Genomic DNA, 22,190 nt, shown 5'->3' with positions numbered 1-22,190 from the left:
TTCACTTAAGTTGTGGTGACTCACTGGAGCTAATGAGGTTCCCACATGGCCCATATCAAAGGCCATCTTAGTATTCCCACCTTAAGGGTTCTATCCATTTACTTCTCCAGGTCTTGGTGGCTTCAGCTGAGCCTTTTGCAATCTGATGTAGGAAGAGTGAGACTTTAAGGTGTGTCATTGACCTCTTTAACTTGGAGGTTAAAAAAACAAAAGTTGTGATCTTGAGATGTTTGTTTTGAGAGACATTTTATCACAAGGAGTATAAACTCATAAACATGCCGTATTTCTGGATTAGTGATGCAACAGGGTGTGCCATCAGGCTGCTTGGCACAAACCATTTTCCTATCTCTCACATGAAAGGCTGGGAGGGTAAAGATGACTAAGGTTGGAGGAGAAGTCTTTAAAATTAGTTCTGTATGGAGAAAGTGGGTGCTTGTCCCATAATGCAAGAACTAAGGGTGGGTGTTCATGGCGCAGGAACTGTTCCAGAGTGTTACTAGGTTTAAAACAAACAGAAATGTTTTATGTGTTGGGTTAAATTTATTGCTACAGAACAGCATTCTGAGGAGGTCAGCAGGGGACAAAAAGAGATTAGACCAATTCATGGAAAAAGGGGTTCTTCTGTAGCTATTAAAAACCCTGGTCCAGATGCAACTGCTGTCTCAGGAAGCTGCCCGAGTGCTGATTGTCAGAGCAGTGGCACAGCTGCCTCTGCGTGCCCCCACCTTCCGTAGTGTTTTCCTAAACACCCGTTATTGTTTGTGGGGCACACCACCACAAGACACAGTTACTTCGACAGATGTCCTCCAGTTTTTGTGTTAAAATAATTTTTTATAATTCAATTCAGGAAATAAGATGCTGGATATTTTTGTTTATCCCCCCCCTTTTTTTGTTAAAAGGCTCTTGCTAATGCTGCCATGCTTTTTGTTGGGAAGAAGGTAGACATAGCTTGTATTTTCTTGCCCTTATTACCCTGATGGGGGGAATGGTTTGATGCTATTCATTCAAATTTGACAGGTGATTGCTTCTGTAAATGAATGCACTCAAATCATAATTGTTGCAACAGAATTGTTTGATTACCTGGCGGTAGCCTCTTTCTCTCTGATAGCTTTTGGATCACCTGTTTGCTGAGAGCATTTGACAGTCCTCATGTTTATTACCCAATTGAATGTCAGTAGCAATTGCAGCTAAAGATAAACGAAAATGCAAGTACTTGTTGACCTTGACTTTTTTCCACAAGATATTGGACTTGATGGCTCTATTGCTGTTGAACTGATAAGAGTTATAAACAGTAGTTGAAGGAAAATGTTTTATTCCCAGAGGAAAATACCACGCTGCTGTGGGAAATGGCATCTGACTAGCGCTCTTTGCCAAATTTGCTTGGTTCACCTTCATTTAGACTGTGGGAAAATAAAATCCAAATTTCCCCTTTTATGACTTTAATATCTCTGCAAACATGAATTCCTGAGCTCTTTGAAAAGTTTTGTTGGCAGACTGCGCCAATAACAGACAGCGAGCACGAGACCTCGCCGTGTTTTATGATGTGCTATAATGAGGATTCTCAATTCTTCCTCATTTTTGGGCTGATTTGATAATTACAGGGAGGGAGCAGAGCTTTATTCTCCTATTCCATGGGAAGCTTAATATGTCTGCAGCCAGCAAAGACTGGAAAATGTGTGGCTGTGAGTGGATATTGTCAGACTGGGGCTGTGCCGGTGGGAGGACAGTCTGGGGATGAAAGCCAAGTTATTACAGGGATGGAGAGGTGATCCTTTCATAGGTCAATTTTGCACCCACTTCTTCAGGCAAGGTCCCACATGGGGTCCTTTGCAGGTTTTTGGTAGAAGGGGGCCAATTTGGTAGTGCCCCTCCCAGCTGCCTTTGGGAAATGGGAGGGAGGGATGAACTCCCGCCCCGGCAAATTTTCCTGCTATAACCCCCCATATGTATATTTATATATATTTATTTCTAATCCTGCTCTAATATGAAAACCTGAAAGGAAGACTTCAATGGAAACAGGAGAAGGCAATAGGCTTTGAGATCTTTCAGGATGAAAGTCACTGAATAAACATTATATGTAAAAAGCACAGAAGACAGTGGAATTATATTCTTTAAAACATTAAGTCCTTCTTGTCTCGGCAGCTGCTCTGATAAACTCTGTACAGTATTGTAGGAGCTTGTTAAAGCTCTGAAATGCAGGATTAAGCAGTGCTGTAACAGTTAGCAGAGTCAGACGAGTAATCTTATTGCATTGTAATTTTTTTTAGGTAAGATTAAGCTGGCATTGCATTATATGTTTGTGGGCGAGGGGCCATTCTTCAAGGGATTAATTAATAGGATCAGCGCTGTAAAGATGCTGACATAATTTTTTCTAGGCACATTGATGCACACGGGCTTTTATGATTGCTATTCTTTTTCATTTTTCTTCCAACTTTAAATTCATGAACGAGATATGGACTTTGGGCAATCAGAGCAGCCTTTGCAGCTTGCAGCAGTGGCGGTGTCAGAGCCACCTGTCATCCTATAATTCATCGGGGACCACTTCTCACTGGCCTGGTGACCCACTAGCTGGTGACATGAGAAATACCAGAGGGAGATGCCTGATGTCCCTTCTGCCCAAGCTGGGGTGGGATCGTAGGGCTCTGACTAAGCAAATGCCTGACACTGCTCTGGCAGGGCTTTGGAAGAGGGTGCTGTTGGTAAAGTCTTCCAGCTTTCTGTTTTGGCTCTTTAGCCATGATGCCTCCTCCACGTAGCCTTTGGTTTGATGTGCTTCAACTTTTGCTGCTCAGGCCTGGAAGGTGAGAAAGGACGTGGGAGAGCGTGGCTGGGCCCGTGATGTGCAGTGGGAGCAGGGTGACATCAGGATAGGCACTGCCACCCTGCCTCCCTCTGTGGTTTGGGAACTTCCTCATCACTCTGGCATCTAAGAGCCAGTATATAAATATATATACATATAACTTATTTACCTATTATAAATATTATGAGTATTTTTTGTTTGTTTGCTTGTTTGTTTCTCTTGAGAATTTAAAATCTCACGCAGATTTTGCAGTTGCTCTTTGCCAACAGTGTGGGAAATAAGAAACAGCGTGTAAATAAATAAAAATACAGTGGGGACAACCTCTTCAACTACTTGTCCCCTAGTCCTAAGTTTTCATGAGGCTGATTCTGTGCTGTGGGTGAGAGATGGCCCTTGCAACCCCAATTCTGTGTATTGTCTCCAGGTTGTAAGTACATCTTTTGCAAAAGGACAGGAGAAGATCTACTAGAAGACACCACTTATGCCCTTGGAAAAGACCTAATGGTGGCAGACATACCCTAACTTATTCTGAAATCTTCCCAGTGCTCTGAATAGCAGTGTCACATGGATGCATGCTAAATATATTCTGGAGTCTGTAGTGTCCTGATGGACCTCAAAGAAGGCATATCTTAGCTTTCTCTGGTCAGCAAGTGAAGGTCAGGGAAGCAAGGCTTGTAGGATGGAGAATCTTTTGTTGGTCTCATTGCTGTGTCAAGAGAATCTCCTCCCTTTCTCCCTCCTTGCACAGCACTGAGGGAGAAACCCCATGGTGGAGTTCGTGCTTGGGGCCCTGGATTATAGCACATGCACTGCATTAAATGCCTTCCTAGAGCAGGGGAAAGAGGGAATGAGGTCAGCATCGAAGTTAAGTGTCATTTAAAATGGGGTTAAAGTTTCAGGGCACTGTATCGTCAGAGTGTAGCAACTATTTGCTAAAGAGCAGGGGATTAGATGCAGGCAAATGACAGCACAGGCAAAAAAAGACAACAAAGTGGAGTTGAAATGTATTCTTTCTGTACTTCTTGTCCTTTCCCCACTTAGTAAAGCATCTATTTATCTCTCCTGTCCCCTCATCCTGCCTGTGGCAATGAGAACGCCCCAGGAGAGGCTTTTGTGCAGGATCCTTCCTCCTTGCTTTTTTTTTTTTTTTTTTTTGTATCTGTCTGCACTAACCCTGTGCAAATTCTGCATGAGGCCAGCTGTGTAAAAGCAGGAATAGTGGTGATGTTAATTCAGTGTAACTATTGGACAGACCTGCTATGGTTTTGTACTGTAGCTCTGTAATGGGCTGTAGGAAAGCAGAGGGATGTTCTGTTGATGAGCAGCCCGAGCCACAAAATCTTTGGATGTCAGTCTATAAATATTTATTGTTTGTGAGTGTGTTTGTTCGTATACGTGCTTGGATGTGACTACTTCCTACTACTACACTTTCTTATTCTGTCAACCTGGCAAGGAAGGCGGTAAAACAACCACCCTTGTGAAGCACAAGGCATTTTTAGAACCTTTTAGAACCTTTCAAATTTCCTTTACGAGGAGCGTTGTGCTAAGTTGCTTGGTGTTACAGCTACAAGAAACAAATTAGGAAGCAGTGCTAACATTAGTGTCTCACCACATATTTAATCCAGCTAAAAAACCCCTGAGGTGGCCATAATTTACCAGGCTGAAGAGCAGAGAGGGCTGGCATAGCCACCTCATCAAGAAATGTAAAGTGATGACTTGGTTTAATTTCAGCCAAAGGCTGTTGGTGACTTAGTTGAATTTAATCCCAATAAAGTAACCAGCTAACAGGCTGCAGGAGGAGCATGTTAGTCATGACATGGGTATATCAGCTCTTCACCACCATTAATTATATTTCATCACTGAAAAGCAGAATATGCATATTACGCAATTTTACAGCATGGCTTTCCATACATAATGTATTAATAAAAATTAGAATTGCTCCATGCAGATGAATTGAAATGCTATGTGTTACCAGTACACAAATTTTATTTACAGTTGTAGTTGGTGTATGTGAAATGACAGTATTAAACTTAAAAGTGCCTCTCAAGTTGATAAATGCCAACTCAATACTAAACACATTAATACTCAGTTAAAATTAGCAATCAATTTACTTGGATATTGGAGGTTAGCCAGGGATGGATCTGAAGTTGTATTAGGTGTATCGTACTGGTCTGAATACATCATATGCTGTTGCAAAAGCATTGTGCTAATTTTAGCTTACAAAGAGGATGAAGATAAACTGCCTGCTGCTAGTTTGCCATATGCTATCCTGGTGATAATATTCAAGTCGAAAATATTCTGCAGAGAGTCTTATTGTTTCAGTAAAAGAAAAGTGGAACAGAGTTAAGCAAATTTCTGCTCTGTAAATGCATACAAAATAACGAAATAAAACAAATCTCAAACGCTGGTAGATGAGATCTGTGAAATTTGTTTTGGGTTTATTGGCTTTCATGGGAGTCAACAATTTATTTTAGTACATATTTGATCCAATTGTACCCATTTCTCGCATGTAAATCTTAAAATCAATCTAAATAAAAATCGAACTTTGTTCTGGTAGGCAGAAATATAGTCTGAGTTGCTCCTAACTAGTTAAGCCTCCCATCCTTCAAGTTTGGTACGGGAATAAAGGCGCTGCTGAGCTGATTTTTCATGAGCTTCTCCCTTTGCTTTGTTTATTTAAAAACACAAAACATATTCTTGTTTCCATATGGGGGGAGGATTTTGCTTCTCCGTGTTCAGTGAGGAGCGTTTGCCTTCTCCATCTGCACCCGTGGCCAGGAGAGGGGTGTGTGAGGAGGGGTGCCCAGACCCCTGGGGTTGCAAGGGCTGGGGGGAAGCTTTGCATTAGCAAGTGGTGAAAAGCTTGACCTTCGAGTGACCTGGGTCAAGCAAACCCCCTGCTGAAGTGTCCCATTTGGACATGGATACCTGTGGGGTGAGGGAAGAGATAAAGGAAAGGGGAGGAAGATAAAGTAATCCCATTGACCTGGGAACTTCTCAGATATTACAAGCAAGGGAGCATCAGGAATAATAAAAGAGTGGCAATATTTGTCTGTGTATCTGTGTAATGTCGTTTCCAAAGGGCTGGAGTAGATAATAGCAAATGTGCTTTCAAGTATCAGTTCAATCTCTTGAAGTGATGGGGAAGACTGGATGCTCTGATCTGGCGGGTGCTGGAGAGTGTAACACAATCCTCGTCGCTGGAGAGAGAATTGTATAAATTCAGATTTTATACAAAGATCTGCTGATTACATCTTTTGCTAAAGTGTTAAGTAAAGGATCTGGCTATAAGAGATGGAGAGTCTACTGTTGTCTGGTCTTCTGCCTTGTTTTTATAGGGGTTTTCACAGGAACAAATACCAATTGCCAAAATAAAAGCAAGTGGTGTGGCCAGTCCGTATCATGGTAGGACACATGCTCTTGAGTCAGCGTGGGCAGGAAGCTTGGCAGGTCTGTCCCCCACCATTGCCATTGCATCTTTATCTCTCTGCTTCATTGTTTGCCACTGAGTGCTTGAAATTCCAGTTTCCAAGTAAAAACTTCCTGTTTCTTGCATTTACATTCAGTTTGGTAAGACATAAATTTAGTTATCTATCAAGGAGGGCTTTTTTTTTTTTTCCTCTCTCAAGTAAGGCAAAATAGGAAGAAGAAATTAATTATGATTTGGTGATAAGAGGTAGAATTTTACATTTTCCCAGATTCTCTGTGGCAGGAAGCATGAGGTTGTATTCTTGTGATAAGGTGATGGATGGGAGCTAAATTCAGCCTTTCCATCCTGAGTAATTTTAGAAAGAGCCCTGAAGTCCAGATCTTGCTTAGAAACAGAGATGAGCATATTCAGTCTTCATTAGCCACAGTTTCCTTGCTAGAGCATTGCTGCTTGTAAGTTTTTACTGTTCTGTGCAGTATTCAGAGCTGGTAGTGCACATCTTCTTGTAGCCATCTCAGTCCTGAATTTCCCTCCCGAGAGTTTCCTTCTCTCCATTGACTGTGAAGGGACTCAGGGAGGAGTAATCATCTCGTTCAGACACTTAGCTTGGCAGTCTGACTTAAATGCTTAGAGTGAGGAGGGATGAAACTGTGCTAAAACTTGGCATTCCTTTAGGAAGGAAATGTTTGCTCTTTGTGGGGAAGCAGAATAAATTGTCTTGTACTGCTGAAGGTTAGAGGAGTGGGCTCAGGTATTGTATGTGTAAGTGAGGCTGTGTCCTCTGCAGCTCCTGAGCACAGTGGTCTGAGCATCTCATGACATTTGTTGTGTTTGCAGACCTGCATGGGTAACTGAAGCGTTCAAAATTCTTGGCATTCGTAGAAAAAACCACATACATACACTTTATTTATTTTTATTATTATTTGGGGGGAGGTTAGTGTCTCTATTCCCATGCCCAGCTGTCAAGAAGCCAGGATTCCAGCTTTTTCTAACTTCAAGAGGTTGCTTGCTTTATTAGTGCATACGTGGTTTTGGATGAAGGTTCTCGTATGACTCGGGGAGCTGAGGACTTAAATATAAAATATGATGAATGAGGCTTCTGAAGCTGTGTGGCAGCACTTTTCTCAGCCTCCAACTAAAAATCATTGAGGTCTTGCATGAGATGGGAGGCTCCATGAGGGAAGCCTTGAAGCAAAACCTGTTGCTGAGCTGAGGTGGTAGGAATGGCCATATTTAGCTTTGTTGTGCTGTTTGGGCACAGGGTCCTTTGGCAGCTGGCACTGTATCTGTCAGAACCTCTCTCTGCTTTTAAATGTGAAATCAGAGTTTAACCTACTTCTGCTCCAAACTAACAAGATGTACAGATTAAGTGTACTAATGCACATTCAAAATGGCTCATTTTTCCACTTCATTTTTTGTAGACGTATTTGTAGCAATCCTGACTAGCACATGAGGTAGAGAGGTAAGAGGTTAATAATTTTTATGCAGAATATTGAACTCTTGTTTCCATTTTCAAGTCCACTTTGGATGCTGTCTTGAAAAATATTTCCAATCTGTGCACTGTGTCTCTACTGTGCACAGAAACATGAAATCTGGGGCTTGCTTCCTTGGGAGGCTGTGAGTGCAAAGCCTAAGGGTAGTGCTGGAAGTTTGCAGGCGTGGAGGGAGGGTTACTGGCAGCAGCAGTGTGGGCTTTCATTCAGCACCTTGTCAGCTTGCCTTATCTGGGATCTTGGGGGATGGCTCTCCGGGGTAAACCCAGGGAAGGGAGCTGAGTGAGGTGTTTCCAGGATTGTCCTGGCAGAGGCTTTCTTGTAATCCATTCTGCTTGCTCTGCAGGAGTCATAACCAGCACAGATACTTCTTTATAGCTCAAGTAATCTTTGGATGTGCACCTGCCATCTTGAGCCTCTCCTTTCATGCTTTTTGGTGAGGTTCATGTGCAGCTTTGAATATGCATGGAATCTCCTAGGCTGGTAAGGGGTGAGCATAAAGGATAGCCTCCCCATGATCTTACAGGCAATTGCCCTCTCCAGGTCAATATTCACTTGTTCAGGTCACTGCTGAGATCATATTCATTGCAAATATGGTGCTTATGTCAAAGTATTTTCCATAAAAACTGTTAAGTATAGGTGAGAATGCTTTTTAGCTGAACTTTGAATTTCAGCCTATGATTATAGATGAAAATCTGTCTCCTCATCTGCCTCAGCCATGAATTGCAGGTGCAGCTGGTCAGGCATTTAAAATGACAAAATTCAGAGTTGCTTTGCATAGAAACCAGCATCATGATTAGCAATGGTTCAGAGGCTGGCATTGTTGGTGACTGCTCAGATGATTCGCAGGTATTTGTGAAAGCCTTTTCCAGTCTCAAGAGAATCACCTGTTTTGGCATCAGTGAGTATTGTTCCAGAATTGGAATGGGAAAGAGTGCAGACCCGTGACTGGAGACCTGCTTTTCTGCCTGGCAAGCCTTGGTGACCCAGTCTTCAGGCTGACACACTTGCCTGAAAGTCCTAAGGCATCATAGAGCAAAAGTTGTGTGTGGAGGAAGAAAGCAGCTAACACACAGCTGGAAAATGGTGTTTGCTCAACATGTAATGAGTTCATTAGAAGAGACTCATTCAGAGTGGAAGAGGGAGATAGTATTTGCTAGGATTTATTTGACTGCTCCTGGATAATTTGAATACAGGTTTTCAAGCGTTTTCTTTCCTTTCTTTCACACATCTAAGCACGTTTCTAATATATATATATATATATTACAAAGCTGTCCTGACCTTCATCAAAGTAGTCTGCTAATGTTTTGCCTGCCTTTATCAAATTGCAGTATGAAAGAACCACTCTGATTCATATTTTTAAGGGATGTTATTCTGACCTCAAAAACTGATACTTCCTTAGCCAGTGCCAGAAAGCACTTTCTGTGGTTGTAATCCCCATTTTTTCAGCAATTAAGACTCAGGTGGCATCAGAATAACAACTGATTTTAATAGCCACTTTAGCCACCTCCGTTATGGGGAGGAAACATGCAGAGCTTCTGCAGAGCCTCAGAGCTCTGTGGTGTGACCTCAAGTGACCAGACACAAAAACCAGTGCAACTCTTGAACGGAAAGGTCTGCATCATCCAAACTGTGCTGACTCTTGTCCAAGAACACACTGTTTACCTGTTCCTTCCAAACTGGTCAATTTTCTGCAAGGCTGAGATGTGGGTGTTGGGGGATTTTTTGCTTATCTCAGTGCAGCTTGGCTGGTTTTCACAGAGCTGCTCTTCACTAGCTTGTAGATGTATGTTGAGGATTGTGTTTTCTGTTTTAGTGATTGAAGCTGAACATTCCCACTGTTGACCTAAATTTACCACCTCTGTCATGTCTGAAAGTATTTGTATATTCATCTGCAAATGTGCAGGGTGACCACTCCAATCAAAAGCAACAAATCTTACCAGTTAACTCCAAAATGCATCTTGCTGAAGGCAACGTCTGAAAACACATTGCCATGAGCATGAAGCAGCCAAGCTTCTGTCTGGCCCTTGAGATGTGTACCCAGACCTTAATGAAGGGTGGGGTTTTCCTTATTCCAATAAATAGATTTTGTTTGGAAAGGTGAGAGGCAGAAAGAGAGAATGTATTTTCACAGTCCTAAATAAAAGGCTATTTATGCCTAATACATTGGCAGAATTATTCCAGCGTAATTCATCCAGGAGAAAATATGATCCTTGTGTCACTGCCAAGGTCAGAGAGACCTATGGTGATCTGCAGAGTAAGTTCAGGTCACCCAAGTTAAATCTGCCCAGGGGCTGACTTAGCTCACGCACCGCATTTTTTCCATGATTAATAAAAGCAAACATCTTCTATAGATGAAGGCAGGGCTAAAACTGTGGTCAGCTCTCTCCCTGGAGCCAAGGTCTCCTGCTTTTCCGTTCTCCTTTCCAGGTTGTTCCTTTCATTTCCTGTCCATTCTTCTCTTTTCCTGGCATTTACAGGATGCTTAGAAAAGTCTGTCTTTTCCTTTATGAGGCAAGCGATGCCTGTAAAACCTTCCTTGATATCTGCATGGGCAGGAAGGACACGGGGACATTGCTGGGGTTTGACCCGGTGCAGCATTGGCTTCTGCATGCGCTGTGTCCTTGCACATCAGCTGAGAAGCACATCCTGAAAGCTGAGGTGAAAAGGATGGGGAGCACAGCAGAAATGTATTCCTTGTTAGCCTCAGCTGAGAGGGTAGCAGCTGAGCAGGATATTTGGCAGTTAGGAAGGTGGAGCTGGTGATTCTGTGGGCTCTGCCTGAGGAGGAGATGGATGGAGCGGTGAGCTGGGCAGGTGAGAGTCCTCCTCCATCACTGGTGGGTGGAAGGGGTGAGACGAGGTCCTCAGCCCTTTCAACAAGGATGTGGTTGTTTCATCAGAAAAGTGAGATTCTTCTTCCTTGTGGTCTATACCTGCTATGGGGAAGCTGATGCTTGTGGTTTCAGCCTGCTAGAACCTGAGGTTTTCTTTAGCTTCCTTGGTTACTCATTCATGTCACTTGAAGTACATCAAATTACTGAAAGCTTTTGCAGATTTTGCTTTCTACACAATTCTACTGCTGTTGCTCTTAGAGATAATGACAAATGCTGTGAGTTGAAAAAGAAACCAGAAATAATTTTGGCTGACTTCTTGAAGGATGTATGCATTTTTGTTTATTTTTTTCTTAAGATATGGATGGCTTTTTGCTATGACCCAGCTTTGCTCTGGGATTTCTGTGGGATTTTGGTTAAACACTCTTATGGAGTCAAAGACATGAGCTGGAAATAGCTGAGTTAACTCCTTCTTTTCCTTCATACTCTCACAGCTGGAACTGACACCGTGAGATGTAGTGACATAATTAATAATCAAATTCTGGGGTGCACCAGAAGCTTGTCCCTTTCCTCCTATCAGTTTGCCTATTCAAGGTAATTCTAGGCAGGTAATATCTAGGAATATGTAGTGATGGAAGATGAAAGAGATAAAAGTAAGGTGAACATGCACCTGTAGGTGATACTCAGGGAAAGTTTTTAAGTCTCCAGCATTGACCTGACTTTTCTTTCAGCTTCATTGTGTGTTTTGGACTCTAAGACCTATTTGCTTCTGGATGATTTGCATTTGGATTTGTTGTTTGTTTGTTTTAATTTGGAAAAAGCCCACACCTTAAACTGTAACTGCACTGTAAATCAAACATCAAAACACCAGAAGCTGTGGTAGAAAGCCGTAGGAAGCCAAAAACATAGCAGTGTCAGGAATACATGAAGTTGGAGCCTAAGGGGAAGTGCTAACTTGCTTACCACATTTCAGGACTGAAATGCCTGAAAGGACTGTCACTGCCTGGATGGGACATCAGGACCTGAGCCTGCTGGCCAGTGGCCAACCACAGGGAGCAGGGTCGAGACCACCTCCCCATCACTGTTATTTCTCTGAAGGGCTCTCCCAGCCCTCTGAATTTTCAGGCTCTGCTGCGGGGCTGGGTTCACAGCAGCCACTTGGATGTGCAGAGGGTGTACCCTGACCTGCCCCTCAGTGCCACCCCACTTCCCCATACCCAAGGAATATTTAGGGGGAAAGCGTTTTCAGCAGAAGAGTTAGTGGCCTGATCACCATGGTGACGGCCATGGCTTGATTCCTGTCGCCCTGTGGAGCCACAGGAATGTCAGGGCAGAGCAGAGGGCAGCAGGAGCTGTGTGAGTGGCAGCAGTGTGCCTGTTGGCTGGCCATCAGACCCAATGTCACCATGCCTTTGCATTGAAGCCCGACTTCAGCATTGCTTTTTCCTACTGTGCCTTTCTTAAGTGCCACCTCATCACAGCAGATTTGCTTTTTGTGCTGGGAGAGGAGCAGTAGTGGAAGGAAATTTTATGGGAGCTTGGCTCTTCCAAATTTACTCTTTCTGGCTCCTCATCCCCTTCCTGAGGAGCAGCCTCCCACTGTTGTCATGGGTACTCCAGAGGAATCACCTTTGATGGAGCAACAAGAGCAGTGGAGTTAGGGTGCTGGATAGCAAGGAGCAGTGGGTAAAAACATTAATTCTGTGTACACCCTTCCCTTGAAAGGTCTGGCAGAGGGGTGCATATTTTATAGTTCAGGGGCTTTTCCTGAGTTCATGATGGGCATGGTAACATAAGGTTTTGTCTTTGTGGGGCAAAGCAGGCTGCTTCTGAGCATCCCAGACAGCTCTAGGACAGGGTGAGGGGAGGAAATTAATGGTGGAGTCCAAATGCCATCCATTCAGTTCATGATTGCAAATGTTTGTTATAGTTCCTTAGAAAACAGAAGTATAATTGTTTTGGATCCAACTTTTGCCTTGTTCATATGAAGCCCAGGCACTGGAAGGTTCACAGCTCCCTGTTGTTCTGACCCTCTCTGCCCAGTAGTTTAGGCCAGCAGGCACGTGGACCTCCAAGACAGCTTGTGGAAGTGATTCTTCTGGGTGGACACAGCCAACCCTCTTCTCTGCCCTCTTTTCTGTAGCTGTGAAACACAGGGTGGAATTCCCACAGGTACAGTGGGAATTGCCTCACAAAGGTTTTTGGATTAATACTCCATAACAAATCAAAATTATCTTCCTCTTGCTTTAAGTACAGGGAAATAGTTAATTTGTGTCATAAGGCCAGATGTTTTTTCACTAGCTGCCCAATCAGGAGGGTTCAGTGGCTGGGATTTGTGCAAGTGGAGCTTTATAAAGCTGTTACAATCGCAGTGGAGATGTTGTTACTGTCAAAAGAGGAAAGGTAGATGAGATGAGGCCATTTTATTCTCATTGCTTTCAGAGCTGCCTTTTGCAGTTGCAAAGTTACAGTATATGTCACTGTATGTGGGGAAATAGAGTATGTGATGCAGCCATGGCATGCTAAGTGAAGTTCAGCATCAGTTTTCTTTCATTTGTGTCTTGGTTTTTATTGTCAATTGCCGTAACTGATGGACTGGGCAGAGGGAAAATATTTTGGCTTTGCCATTTTAAAGTGGATGGCAGTAGAGGAAATACACTGCGTATCCACAAGAACTTTTTTACTTGACACAAACCACATGGCAACTTCCAGTGGGAAATATCTGATGTGGGTTTGGTAGGTCATGAATCCTGACTTGCCTGAGCTGCAGCTGGACTAAACCTCTCGTGTTCATTATGGCTGGAGGACTCTTGTGGCATGGGGGATCCAGCTCTGCAAAAGAGGATTTGAGGCAAACAGTATCTAAATTATAGTTCTGCAAATTGCAGCTTGGGCCAGCACTGATTGGTCTTGAATTGGCCCATAGTAAAATGCTTTTGTTTTGTTCAACAACCCCAAATATTTTTGTTTATCTTGCCCAAGTTGGTTTGTTTTTTTTGGTTTTTTGGTTTTTTTTTTGAACTATTTTCAATAGAATAATCTCATTTTGAATTATTTGGACAATGTCAAGGTTATGACACATATTTTCTGTTGTAAAACTGGAAATCTACAGCATCTTCTCCTCTGGAGCAGGCATGTAGGTAGGGCCCAAGGCAATTTAGCTACATTTAGGGAAGGAAGCCTACTTAAATGCTCCACATAATAAACTGTTCCTACAGATAACACGTCCCTTAGTTTATATGTGATATGCTTCTGATCTTTGCTTTGAGCCTCTTATAGCTGCTTGTGCTCAGTCCAAGAGTCAAGTGTCTTAGGAGCTGGATAAACACAAAGATAGAGCCAGTTGTTAAGGAGCTATAGAGATTTACAGAAGTTGACCTCATGGCCATTTGGGGCATTAGTTGGGTGTATTTCCCCCATGGTGGAACAGTCCTGTGCTCCTGCTGCTTCTTGTGCTCCTGCTTTACACAGGAGCAAGTCTGCTGGAATCCAGTGGAGGATTTACCTGTGTCTCAGTCATGTGTAGTTGACTTTTCATGGAGAATGCAACTGGTGGGACTGTCTCTCCTGATGAGGCTGGAGAGAATAGGTTTCATAAAAAAGACCTGTGTTTGAACAGAAGAGAGGATGACTGAAAAACAGCTTTTCCCAAGAAGTTGTAGAGTCATCGTGCTGGCTTTTAGGTTAGGGGGAAAAAAAACCTGACTTTTTTAAGGCCTTTAGCATCTTGGTTAAAGCAGGATGTTTTTCTGTTTTACCAGATATTTTTCTGTAGGGTATTTGCTTCCAACTTCTCAAAGTAAACTTTTGTTGTTGGCAGCAGAAAGTTGTTTGCTTCCCATACAATGAATTGCTTTCTTTTTAGTATTTCATTCAGCGATGCACAGCTCCAGAAATATGTCAGAACTTACTCATAATAATGTAGTTTTCTGAACCTCATTAAGAAGTGCTACCTGGTGTAAGAGGTTTCCTTCATTTCAACTATAGAAAGCTGCCAAAGAAATGAAAATGAGTGAAATCTATGGGTTTTCCTCCACTATTTGTCAGTGCAGTTTTTACTCTTTGCATAGACAACTAATTTGCTCGTTGCTTGCCTGAAGGGACTTCAAGTTAAAAAAAAGATGGTTGAGTTCCTAGAAAAAGGTGCTCCTGTCTCTGAAGAACAAAGTCCAATGATTCAAGAAAAAACTTCAAAATTTGTGAAATGCCAGAGTGTAATTTGTACTTTTTGAGGTTTCGCTATCTGCGAATATTTGTGTAGGATATTTTTGCAACTGTGTCCTTTAGTATCTTGTAAATATGGATACTGTCTGTGACTGGCAGCTTCCCACTGTTTATGTCATTGTCTGAATTCTTGCATGAAAAATGTACTGCATCTCCTTAAGAGATGTGTGCACCCCCAGACACGTGGTATTTGTTCCTTTCTAATGCTCATTTTCAACCTTGTTGTTCCTCATTAACTTTTTATTAAGTATATTTGAGAAGGCTTTCTCCTTAAGGAATATGAAAAAAAAAAAAAAAAGGTCCCTCATCAACACCACTTTCCAAATTCACGAGCAGAGCTACATCATCACTGTAAATTATTTTTGGGGCATTCTGTAGGCCACTCAGTGTGCTGAGATGATTGCCATTGACTCCAGGAGCTCCAGGAGTGGGTGCTTCCTCATGTCTGACTAACCATGGATCCAAAATAATAGAAAATGCTTTTCCCAATAAAGAAATCTTATAGTTACTTTGAATTTTCTGAAGTACCTTTTTGCTGGTAGTCCCATTCTCAGCTCGTGTGCCTTGCTGGGGCATTGGCAGACTGAGAGCCGTCAGTGGGTTAATGTTACATATGCCATATATGCATGTGTGTTTAAATTTTAAAATAATGTGTTTTAGGGAAATATTCTAAACTTAAATGCCTTTTAATGTTAAAACTTCTGTTTCTCCTCAGTGGATAGATACAGCTTGGTTTAGCTGCTGGGCACATACCCACAGACTGTGTCAGTGCCTTCCAGCTCTCTCCTGGCTTACCTGAGCACTCAGCCCCTCTGCTGCTCAGCTTGCCTCCTTAGCCACCTTGCTCTAAGGAGGAATGACACTTCCTGAGTAGTGAACTTGTCCTTCAGTACTTGTGGACATGAATAATAGCTGCACTGACTCACATCAGTGTCATTTGGGTGTGACTTTTGCTCACCACATTCCTGTGCCAAGTTGGAGCTGGCTGTGTCAGAAAAAAATTGAAAAATTTATACATATAAAGAAATTTCCACATTCTTTGATTGCTCAAGACTGTGCAAAGCTGGTGGTCTGAAGTGGTGATCCTTGTTCTATCTCTCTTGCTTCACAGAAAAGCTTGTTGCATCCGTGAACCTGCTTTTTTTGAGAATTCATAGTTTTGTACCTTATAGGAAAATTTCACACTTAAGCCTGGCTTTGCTCCACAAAAAGTGGTTGTGGTGGATGTGTGGGTATCCAGCAAACTGGAGTTTTGTTTCTGTAAGGGATAACATAGGTAAAGCTGTGGAAATTACAGTAGTTACTCTAAATTGGTATACAGCACAGAAGAAAGGTTAAGGAAAGCAATTTTGCCATTTAAAATCTCTCTAGTACATTATTTTGCTTGAAGCTAATAAATCTTCCTTACCAGTTACCTGGAAAGGTTGCTAAAGAAATTTTGGTTCTTAGAATAGTTAAAAGAGAAAGGAACCAACAGAGCTGTGGGTGGACAGTGAACAGTTAAATATTTGGCTTAGGCAATTCAGGATTTCTCATGCTAGCAGAAGCAGGAATTTGAGGAACTTGTGTCTAAATGCTTGCAGGAAAAATAGGATAGAATTAAAAAAAAAAAAAAAAGATGCTACTGAAAAGACTATGAACTTTAGGCCATTGTGTTAGGTGTTTCAGTTCATAGCACTGAACACATTATAAATCTAGTACAGAAGTCGACAGTTTTTGTCCAAACACAGTGTATATTTAAATTATATTAGCTCATGAAATGCAAAAGTAAATGCAAACTGTGGTGAGGCAGAAACTGTTTTTAACAGGAGACATTTGGACACACACAAATAAGTTGAACATAAGGAGCTTTTAGTCAGTCCACTTAAAAGTTGCTCCAGGCCTTTCCTAGGGCTTCTGGGTGCACATCTTTTACATATTGCTCCTGTGAACTCCTTAAAGCTGTGTATTTAGATGCCTATCTAGAACTGGACTGTATAAGCTGGAAGTGTTCATATTGTTTGGTGCACCTCAGCAAAGCCTGTGCCCTGCTCTTACCCCCTCCCAGAAAATTGAACTGTAGACCCCAAAAGCTCTCTCAGATCTCTGTCAGAGGAATAGGAGGCAGGATTTTAGAATAGTCTGCTTTTCTTTGACATAGAAAATACTTGTACTCCAAATGCAGACTTGAGAGTAGGGCAGGGCTATGTGGAGTGAGAAATAACCTGTTACATCTGGTGAAGATTCTTTTAGAAAAGCTGTATTTGCAACTTGGAACTGAGGTTTCTGGTCAGTTAAAATCATTTGAGGGCGTTCGTCTAAAGAGCTTCATGCAGAGGCATGGATTTTGTAGTCAAGGCTTTTAGGACGTCTGAATTTCCCAACCTTTCAGAAATGTCCATGACTTGCGATTGGGAATATTTATGTCATATCTGGACAGCCGCGATGGTTGAGGTTTGAGAGCAAATTTGGGAGCTGGAGTGGCTGAAAGTTGCCCAGCTGTGCCACACTGCCAGACTTTGCAGCGTCGCAGGGTGATGACATTTAATTTGGGTTTGGTGTGGGAGTGAGGGAGACTTTGAATCACCAGGAAACTCCTGCCACGACCGTGGCTGCTGAAGGCGAGTGCCTGTGCCAAGTTGCTCTCCAGAAGCACCTATTTTGTCAACAAAGGTTTATAACATATCAGCAGGGACAAAGAGAGCATTACCCACTCGAGGGGCTGCTGTAAAGTCGCTTGCCCTTTGCTGCTTCCGCCTCTGATTTTTGGGGGAGTGGGAGGGGAAGGGAAGTCGTAAGGGGCGATGACAGCGGAGCGGGGAACGCAGTGAGAGGAACCCCTGCTGGCATGGCCGGTCTGAGCCATTCAGCAGGGCTGAATACGATAAATGCTGCTTTATCCTTTCTTGAAAGGAACAAGATAGCACGGCCTAAATGCCTGGGTGTGCTTAAATAGGCAACTCTGGGATGCTGGAGTTGAGGGCGTTTGAAATCGGAGCTCCCCAGCAGCCGGGGAGCTGCCACAGGTCACCTGCCTCGCTCCATGGGGACTGGCCCAGGTCTGGCAAGAAATCGTCCACGGACGAATTGTAGTACAAATTCCTTTCTTTGTTGGTTGGCCTCTTTCACTAGACCATGGCCTATAAAAAATTGTGTAAAAACAATTCTTAAATATTATTTGAAAGGGCAGATGGCCACGCTGAAAGGTTTGACAGTTTGACATATAGCGCCTGGTTCTGCTCGCCAGGGAGCAGGAGTGCCGAGTCCGGGCTCTCCTTCTGCTCCTTACAGGCTCTGCATTTGTGGGTTTGGTTATTTTTTTTAAATAGCATCTAGTTGCTGTGCAGAGTTGCTGTGCTCCCAGCAATTTGACAAGGCAACGAGTCTGCTTCAGTGATCTTAAATCCTTTTAGACTAATTTGCGAGCGAGCAGAAAAACAGCTAGCACCTTCGGATCCAGCACTCAAAACCAGGGAATCAGGTATTGCCAATTAAAGTGCCATTTCCAACCATCATATCAAGACAGATTACTTGCAGTTCCTCTGATAATGTCACGCCATGCCTAAAGAGAAAGTGAGACGGAGTTTCTCCATGGACAAAGGATGCAGAGGGACCAAAGCGATGTGCGGGCGGGGCAGCGGGAGCACGATGGGGATCATGCACACACCCGTGCATATGTGCGGCATAAAGGCGAGCGGCGAGCCCGCTTTGACCCCAAATAGCCATGGGCCATTCCGAAGAGCCCGTGGCCCCTCAGTCACTGGCCTACTAGTTAATTGCCACACGGACTTCGTGACACATGGGCAGATAATATGACATTTTCGCTTTCTGTCACTAGCAAACGCCACGGCGTTGCTTGCACTAGTTGCTAAGAAGCTGTCAGAAACCATTAGCAGCTGGCTAAAGTTGCCCTATGGCATTTCCTCATGGCATCAGCAAAACAAGCATAAATCACCCAGCGGAGCCTCCCGCTATACTAATGAGGCTGTAAGCTTGTTTATGGACTAGCATCATTTCTATGATTATTTCCACCTTTTCAGTTCGCCTTCATTTGGCGGCAGGAGAAGTCAACTTCAGGAACAGAGTTGCCACCGACATTTTACAAATGCAGTTCGTAGCTGCTACCGTGTGGCTGGTCAGTGGTGCTTCAAGTTTGTTTAGAGATCTTTAAAAGAAGGAAAAGAAGGGGGAAAAAAGAAAAGGAGGGGGGAATCTCTGGAGACCTCACAGAGGTGAGCGTATCAAGTTGCAAAGTAGATGGAAATACTAAAATCCACAATTGACCATTTAGACTTCTCTCTGTGGTTTCAGTCTTTACGGGATCAATTTTCCATTTAAAAAAAGTGGAAGAGGTTAAACAATTTACAGGAGTCTACTGAAGCATTTGCTCCGAGGATAGCCAGGCGCTTTCTTATCCTCTCCCTGCTTTTCACTTTCTCTAACTTGTGTCGGTCGAGGCCAGGGTTTATTGTTTTAGGCTTTTCTGAACATACACCAGTATTTACACTGGATTGAAAGCATTTGCTTCCAATGAAAATCTTGTCTTAGATTACAGCCCAGCAGTGTAATTTCCCTCCCAGATGGGAGTAAAGTAGCAGTATTTGCCTAAAAACAGTAGGAAGAACAAACTGTGCATTAAGCCAAGGCTGTTTTTGGCTTGAGCTAATGATGTAACAGAAACCTTTTATTTGGGATAGGTCACTGCTCGGGATTGAAGGAGGTGATCTGGCTCGCGCTTGAAAGGTTTCTCCATTGTATCTACATAAGTCTTCACTTAAAAAATCCTGTTCCTAATGCTTCTGCTTTCATACAGCAGAAATAAACAGGAAAGGTTCTGGGGAGTGTTATAGGTGGAATGCAGAAAGCTTTTCCTCCCCTAATGGAGGATATAATTCAGGTGCCCTGGAGGCATGCTTTCAGGAATTCTCTTGCCCGAGGTAATGGGAAGCTAAGGCTGCTTGAAGGCCTTGATTATCTATTGATGCACAAAGCTGGAAAAAAAGTCATCTCCCTTGGATTATAGTAGATATTTCCATAAATTATCAATGAGTCCTCCTCCCGTCAGGCATGAGGCAATGCCTGCTAAATTAATCTGAAGGGGGTTTGAAATGAGTATATTTTTTAAAAAAAATGGGTTGGGGGGTGAGGGCGGGTGGACCATGGCAGGGAGGTGGTGAAAGGCTGTGTCATTAGGTTAGAAGCTTTTCATTTTTAATCAATGAATGCGTAATACTTTTCTTTTCCTTGTTTGCCTCTCACAGACAGAAAGTAGATTAGCCCGTGGAATTTTAAATGCTGTTGAGTTGTTTCCTTTGCTCATGTTTCTTTTATGAATTATTATTTTATATGGTGAATTGCTTCTCTTTATAAAAGCCCTTTTTTAGATACTGGGCTTTCAAAGAATTCATTGGATATCTAATTTCTCTGTAAAAATCTTGTGTTTGTCTGTAACTACCCAAGGTTACAGTTTCATTAAAGATACAGGCCAAGTCATAAGGATAATTATAAATTTGCCATGGTCAGTAATGTGCTAAGAATATAACACTAATAATAGCTTCTTTTCTTTTTTTTTTTCTTTTTTTTTTTTTTTTTTGGTGCTGAAAGCTGTTTAACAAATCATAATTATGACAGTCTACATCCCTTTTTTAATTTTTTTTAATTTTTTTTTTTGTCTCTAACGGAGATAGTTTGTATTCAGGTGATTTGAGATTACTTTCTTCATCACTTTTGCCCGAGGGTGTAAAAAACACTTGCCTAATAACATCACAACTCCATGTTGCTACAAATGCAGTGTCTTTGGAAGCCAGGATATCAGGATATGTTGTTCAGTCCACATGCATTCAATGCAAAGAGTTATTTGCTCTGTGGGCTTGTTTATAAACTGTTTTCAGTGTTTGCAACACAAATTGCGTGCAAACTACGAGGCACTGCAACTTTTGTTTTCCCTTGGCCGCTAACCCATCAGCCCAGACCCAAGCTGGCTGCTACACGGTGGCATCCTCCCATAGACGTGTTGCTAATGTGATGGGAACTGTCTGAGACCTTCTCTGCGTTAAGGAAATTCATTCTGGATCAGTGGTTGTTTCACAGAAGCAGACACCTATTACAAATACGGCACACTGGCACAAAGCAGGGTATTAATTCCTAATGGTGTATGTCAAATCGGTGCCTACTTATCCCCCTCTGAATTTCTTTTGGCTGGGGCTGGGAAGAGGGGAGCCAGTTAGCTACCCACCTCCCATCAAAGAATCAGGGGAAGTCGAACATCTGTAAAAGACTTAACATAAGCAATGCCTCAATCATCTGGTTTTTTTCTGAATTTGCTGAGAGAATATGATGTTGCAAGAGAGCTGCATTCACCCCACTTTTCACACCCCAGGCACCCAGCTTCACACAGGTCATGATCCCCATCCCAGAACACTGTTGATACTTTCCTAATTTTCAGCTCAGCCAAAGTAGCTGACTGGGATGAATCTTTGGGAAGTGACTTAGTGTGAAGAAGAGCCAGCATTTCCACCTTTGCAAGTTGGATGCTTACAAATTTATTTTTATAATTTGTAAGCACTTTTTGTTCTGGGTTACAATGGCAGAGATGGCCACACTGTCCTTCAAGATAAACCAGAATGGGGCCAACACATTTCTGAGCCCCTCCCTCTCCCTGTGTCTCTCCCCCCCCTTCCCCCATCCCCTCAACCCCTGGTGAATTACGGTGTTAAAGAATTTATACCTCATTTAAATATTCATGCAGTTTATACCCAAAGCCAGGCTTCGGCTGAAGTATATAAAGGTAGCATAAGTCAAAATTTGATTCACTATATTTACAGGTGACGGCTTGGACAACAGTGTAGCTTCCCCCAGCACAGGTGATGATGATGATCCAGATAAGGACAAAAAGCGACATAAAAAGCGTGGCATCTTTCCCAAAGTAGCCACAAATATCATGAGGGCATGGCTGTTCCAGCATCTAACAGTAAGTGAACTCTAGATCACATATGCAAAATAAAACATGGATAATGTCATAGTTGTAGTAGTCATAGAAAGAAAAAATACGTATGATGTTGCTGCCAGGCAGTAGAGGGACTTTTCCGAGCAGAGTTGTTGTTGTTGCCTCATTTGCTAGATGCCAGGGGAAGAGCATAGAGTGTATGTTTTTATGGTATGGGGTTTTTTTTGTGTGTGTGTTGTTTTTAGATTTGCTTGTTTGTTTGAGATGCAGTTGTTAACAGGACATCACTGCCAAATGTGATTTTTACTTAAAGCTTATATGAATATATTCTTGCAGACCTGTCCTGCTTTGCAGTGGGACTCTCTGCTTTGGAGCACAGAGCAGCATTTGGCCCCTGATTCTGTGCTCCAGAGAACTGCAGAAAACAATTGGGGAGATTAAAAAACAAAGCCAAAAGCAAACAAAGACCTTATTCAGATGTTTG

The 22,190-nt window shown here is 42.7% G+C and overlaps 1 protein-coding gene across 6 annotated transcripts in view; it reads left to right on the top strand.

Annotated features, from left to right (window-relative positions):
* Positions 1 to 22,190, top strand: part of MEIS1 (Meis homeobox 1) — a 107,994-nt gene that overhangs the window by 34,857 nt on the left and 50,947 nt on the right. For all 6 annotated transcript variants that reach the window (XM_088052923.1, XM_014254704.2, XM_088052922.1 and 3 more), the window contains one exon: positions 21,585 to 21,730. In XM_088052923.1, the coding sequence (XP_087909049.1) occupies positions 21,585 to 21,730 (146 nt within the window). The remainder of the gene's footprint in view (positions 1 to 21,584; positions 21,731 to 22,190) is intronic.

This window comes from Pseudopodoces humilis, chromosome 3 (genome assembly GCF_049639895.1).
Source record: "Pseudopodoces humilis isolate 2021_Gansu_Grassland_sample_001 chromosome 3, ASM4963989v1, whole genome shotgun sequence".
In the NCBI taxonomy this organism is placed as follows: Eukaryota; Metazoa; Chordata; class Aves; order Passeriformes; family Paridae; genus Pseudopodoces; species Pseudopodoces humilis.
This window is presented reverse-complemented; position numbering and strand designations above follow the sequence as displayed.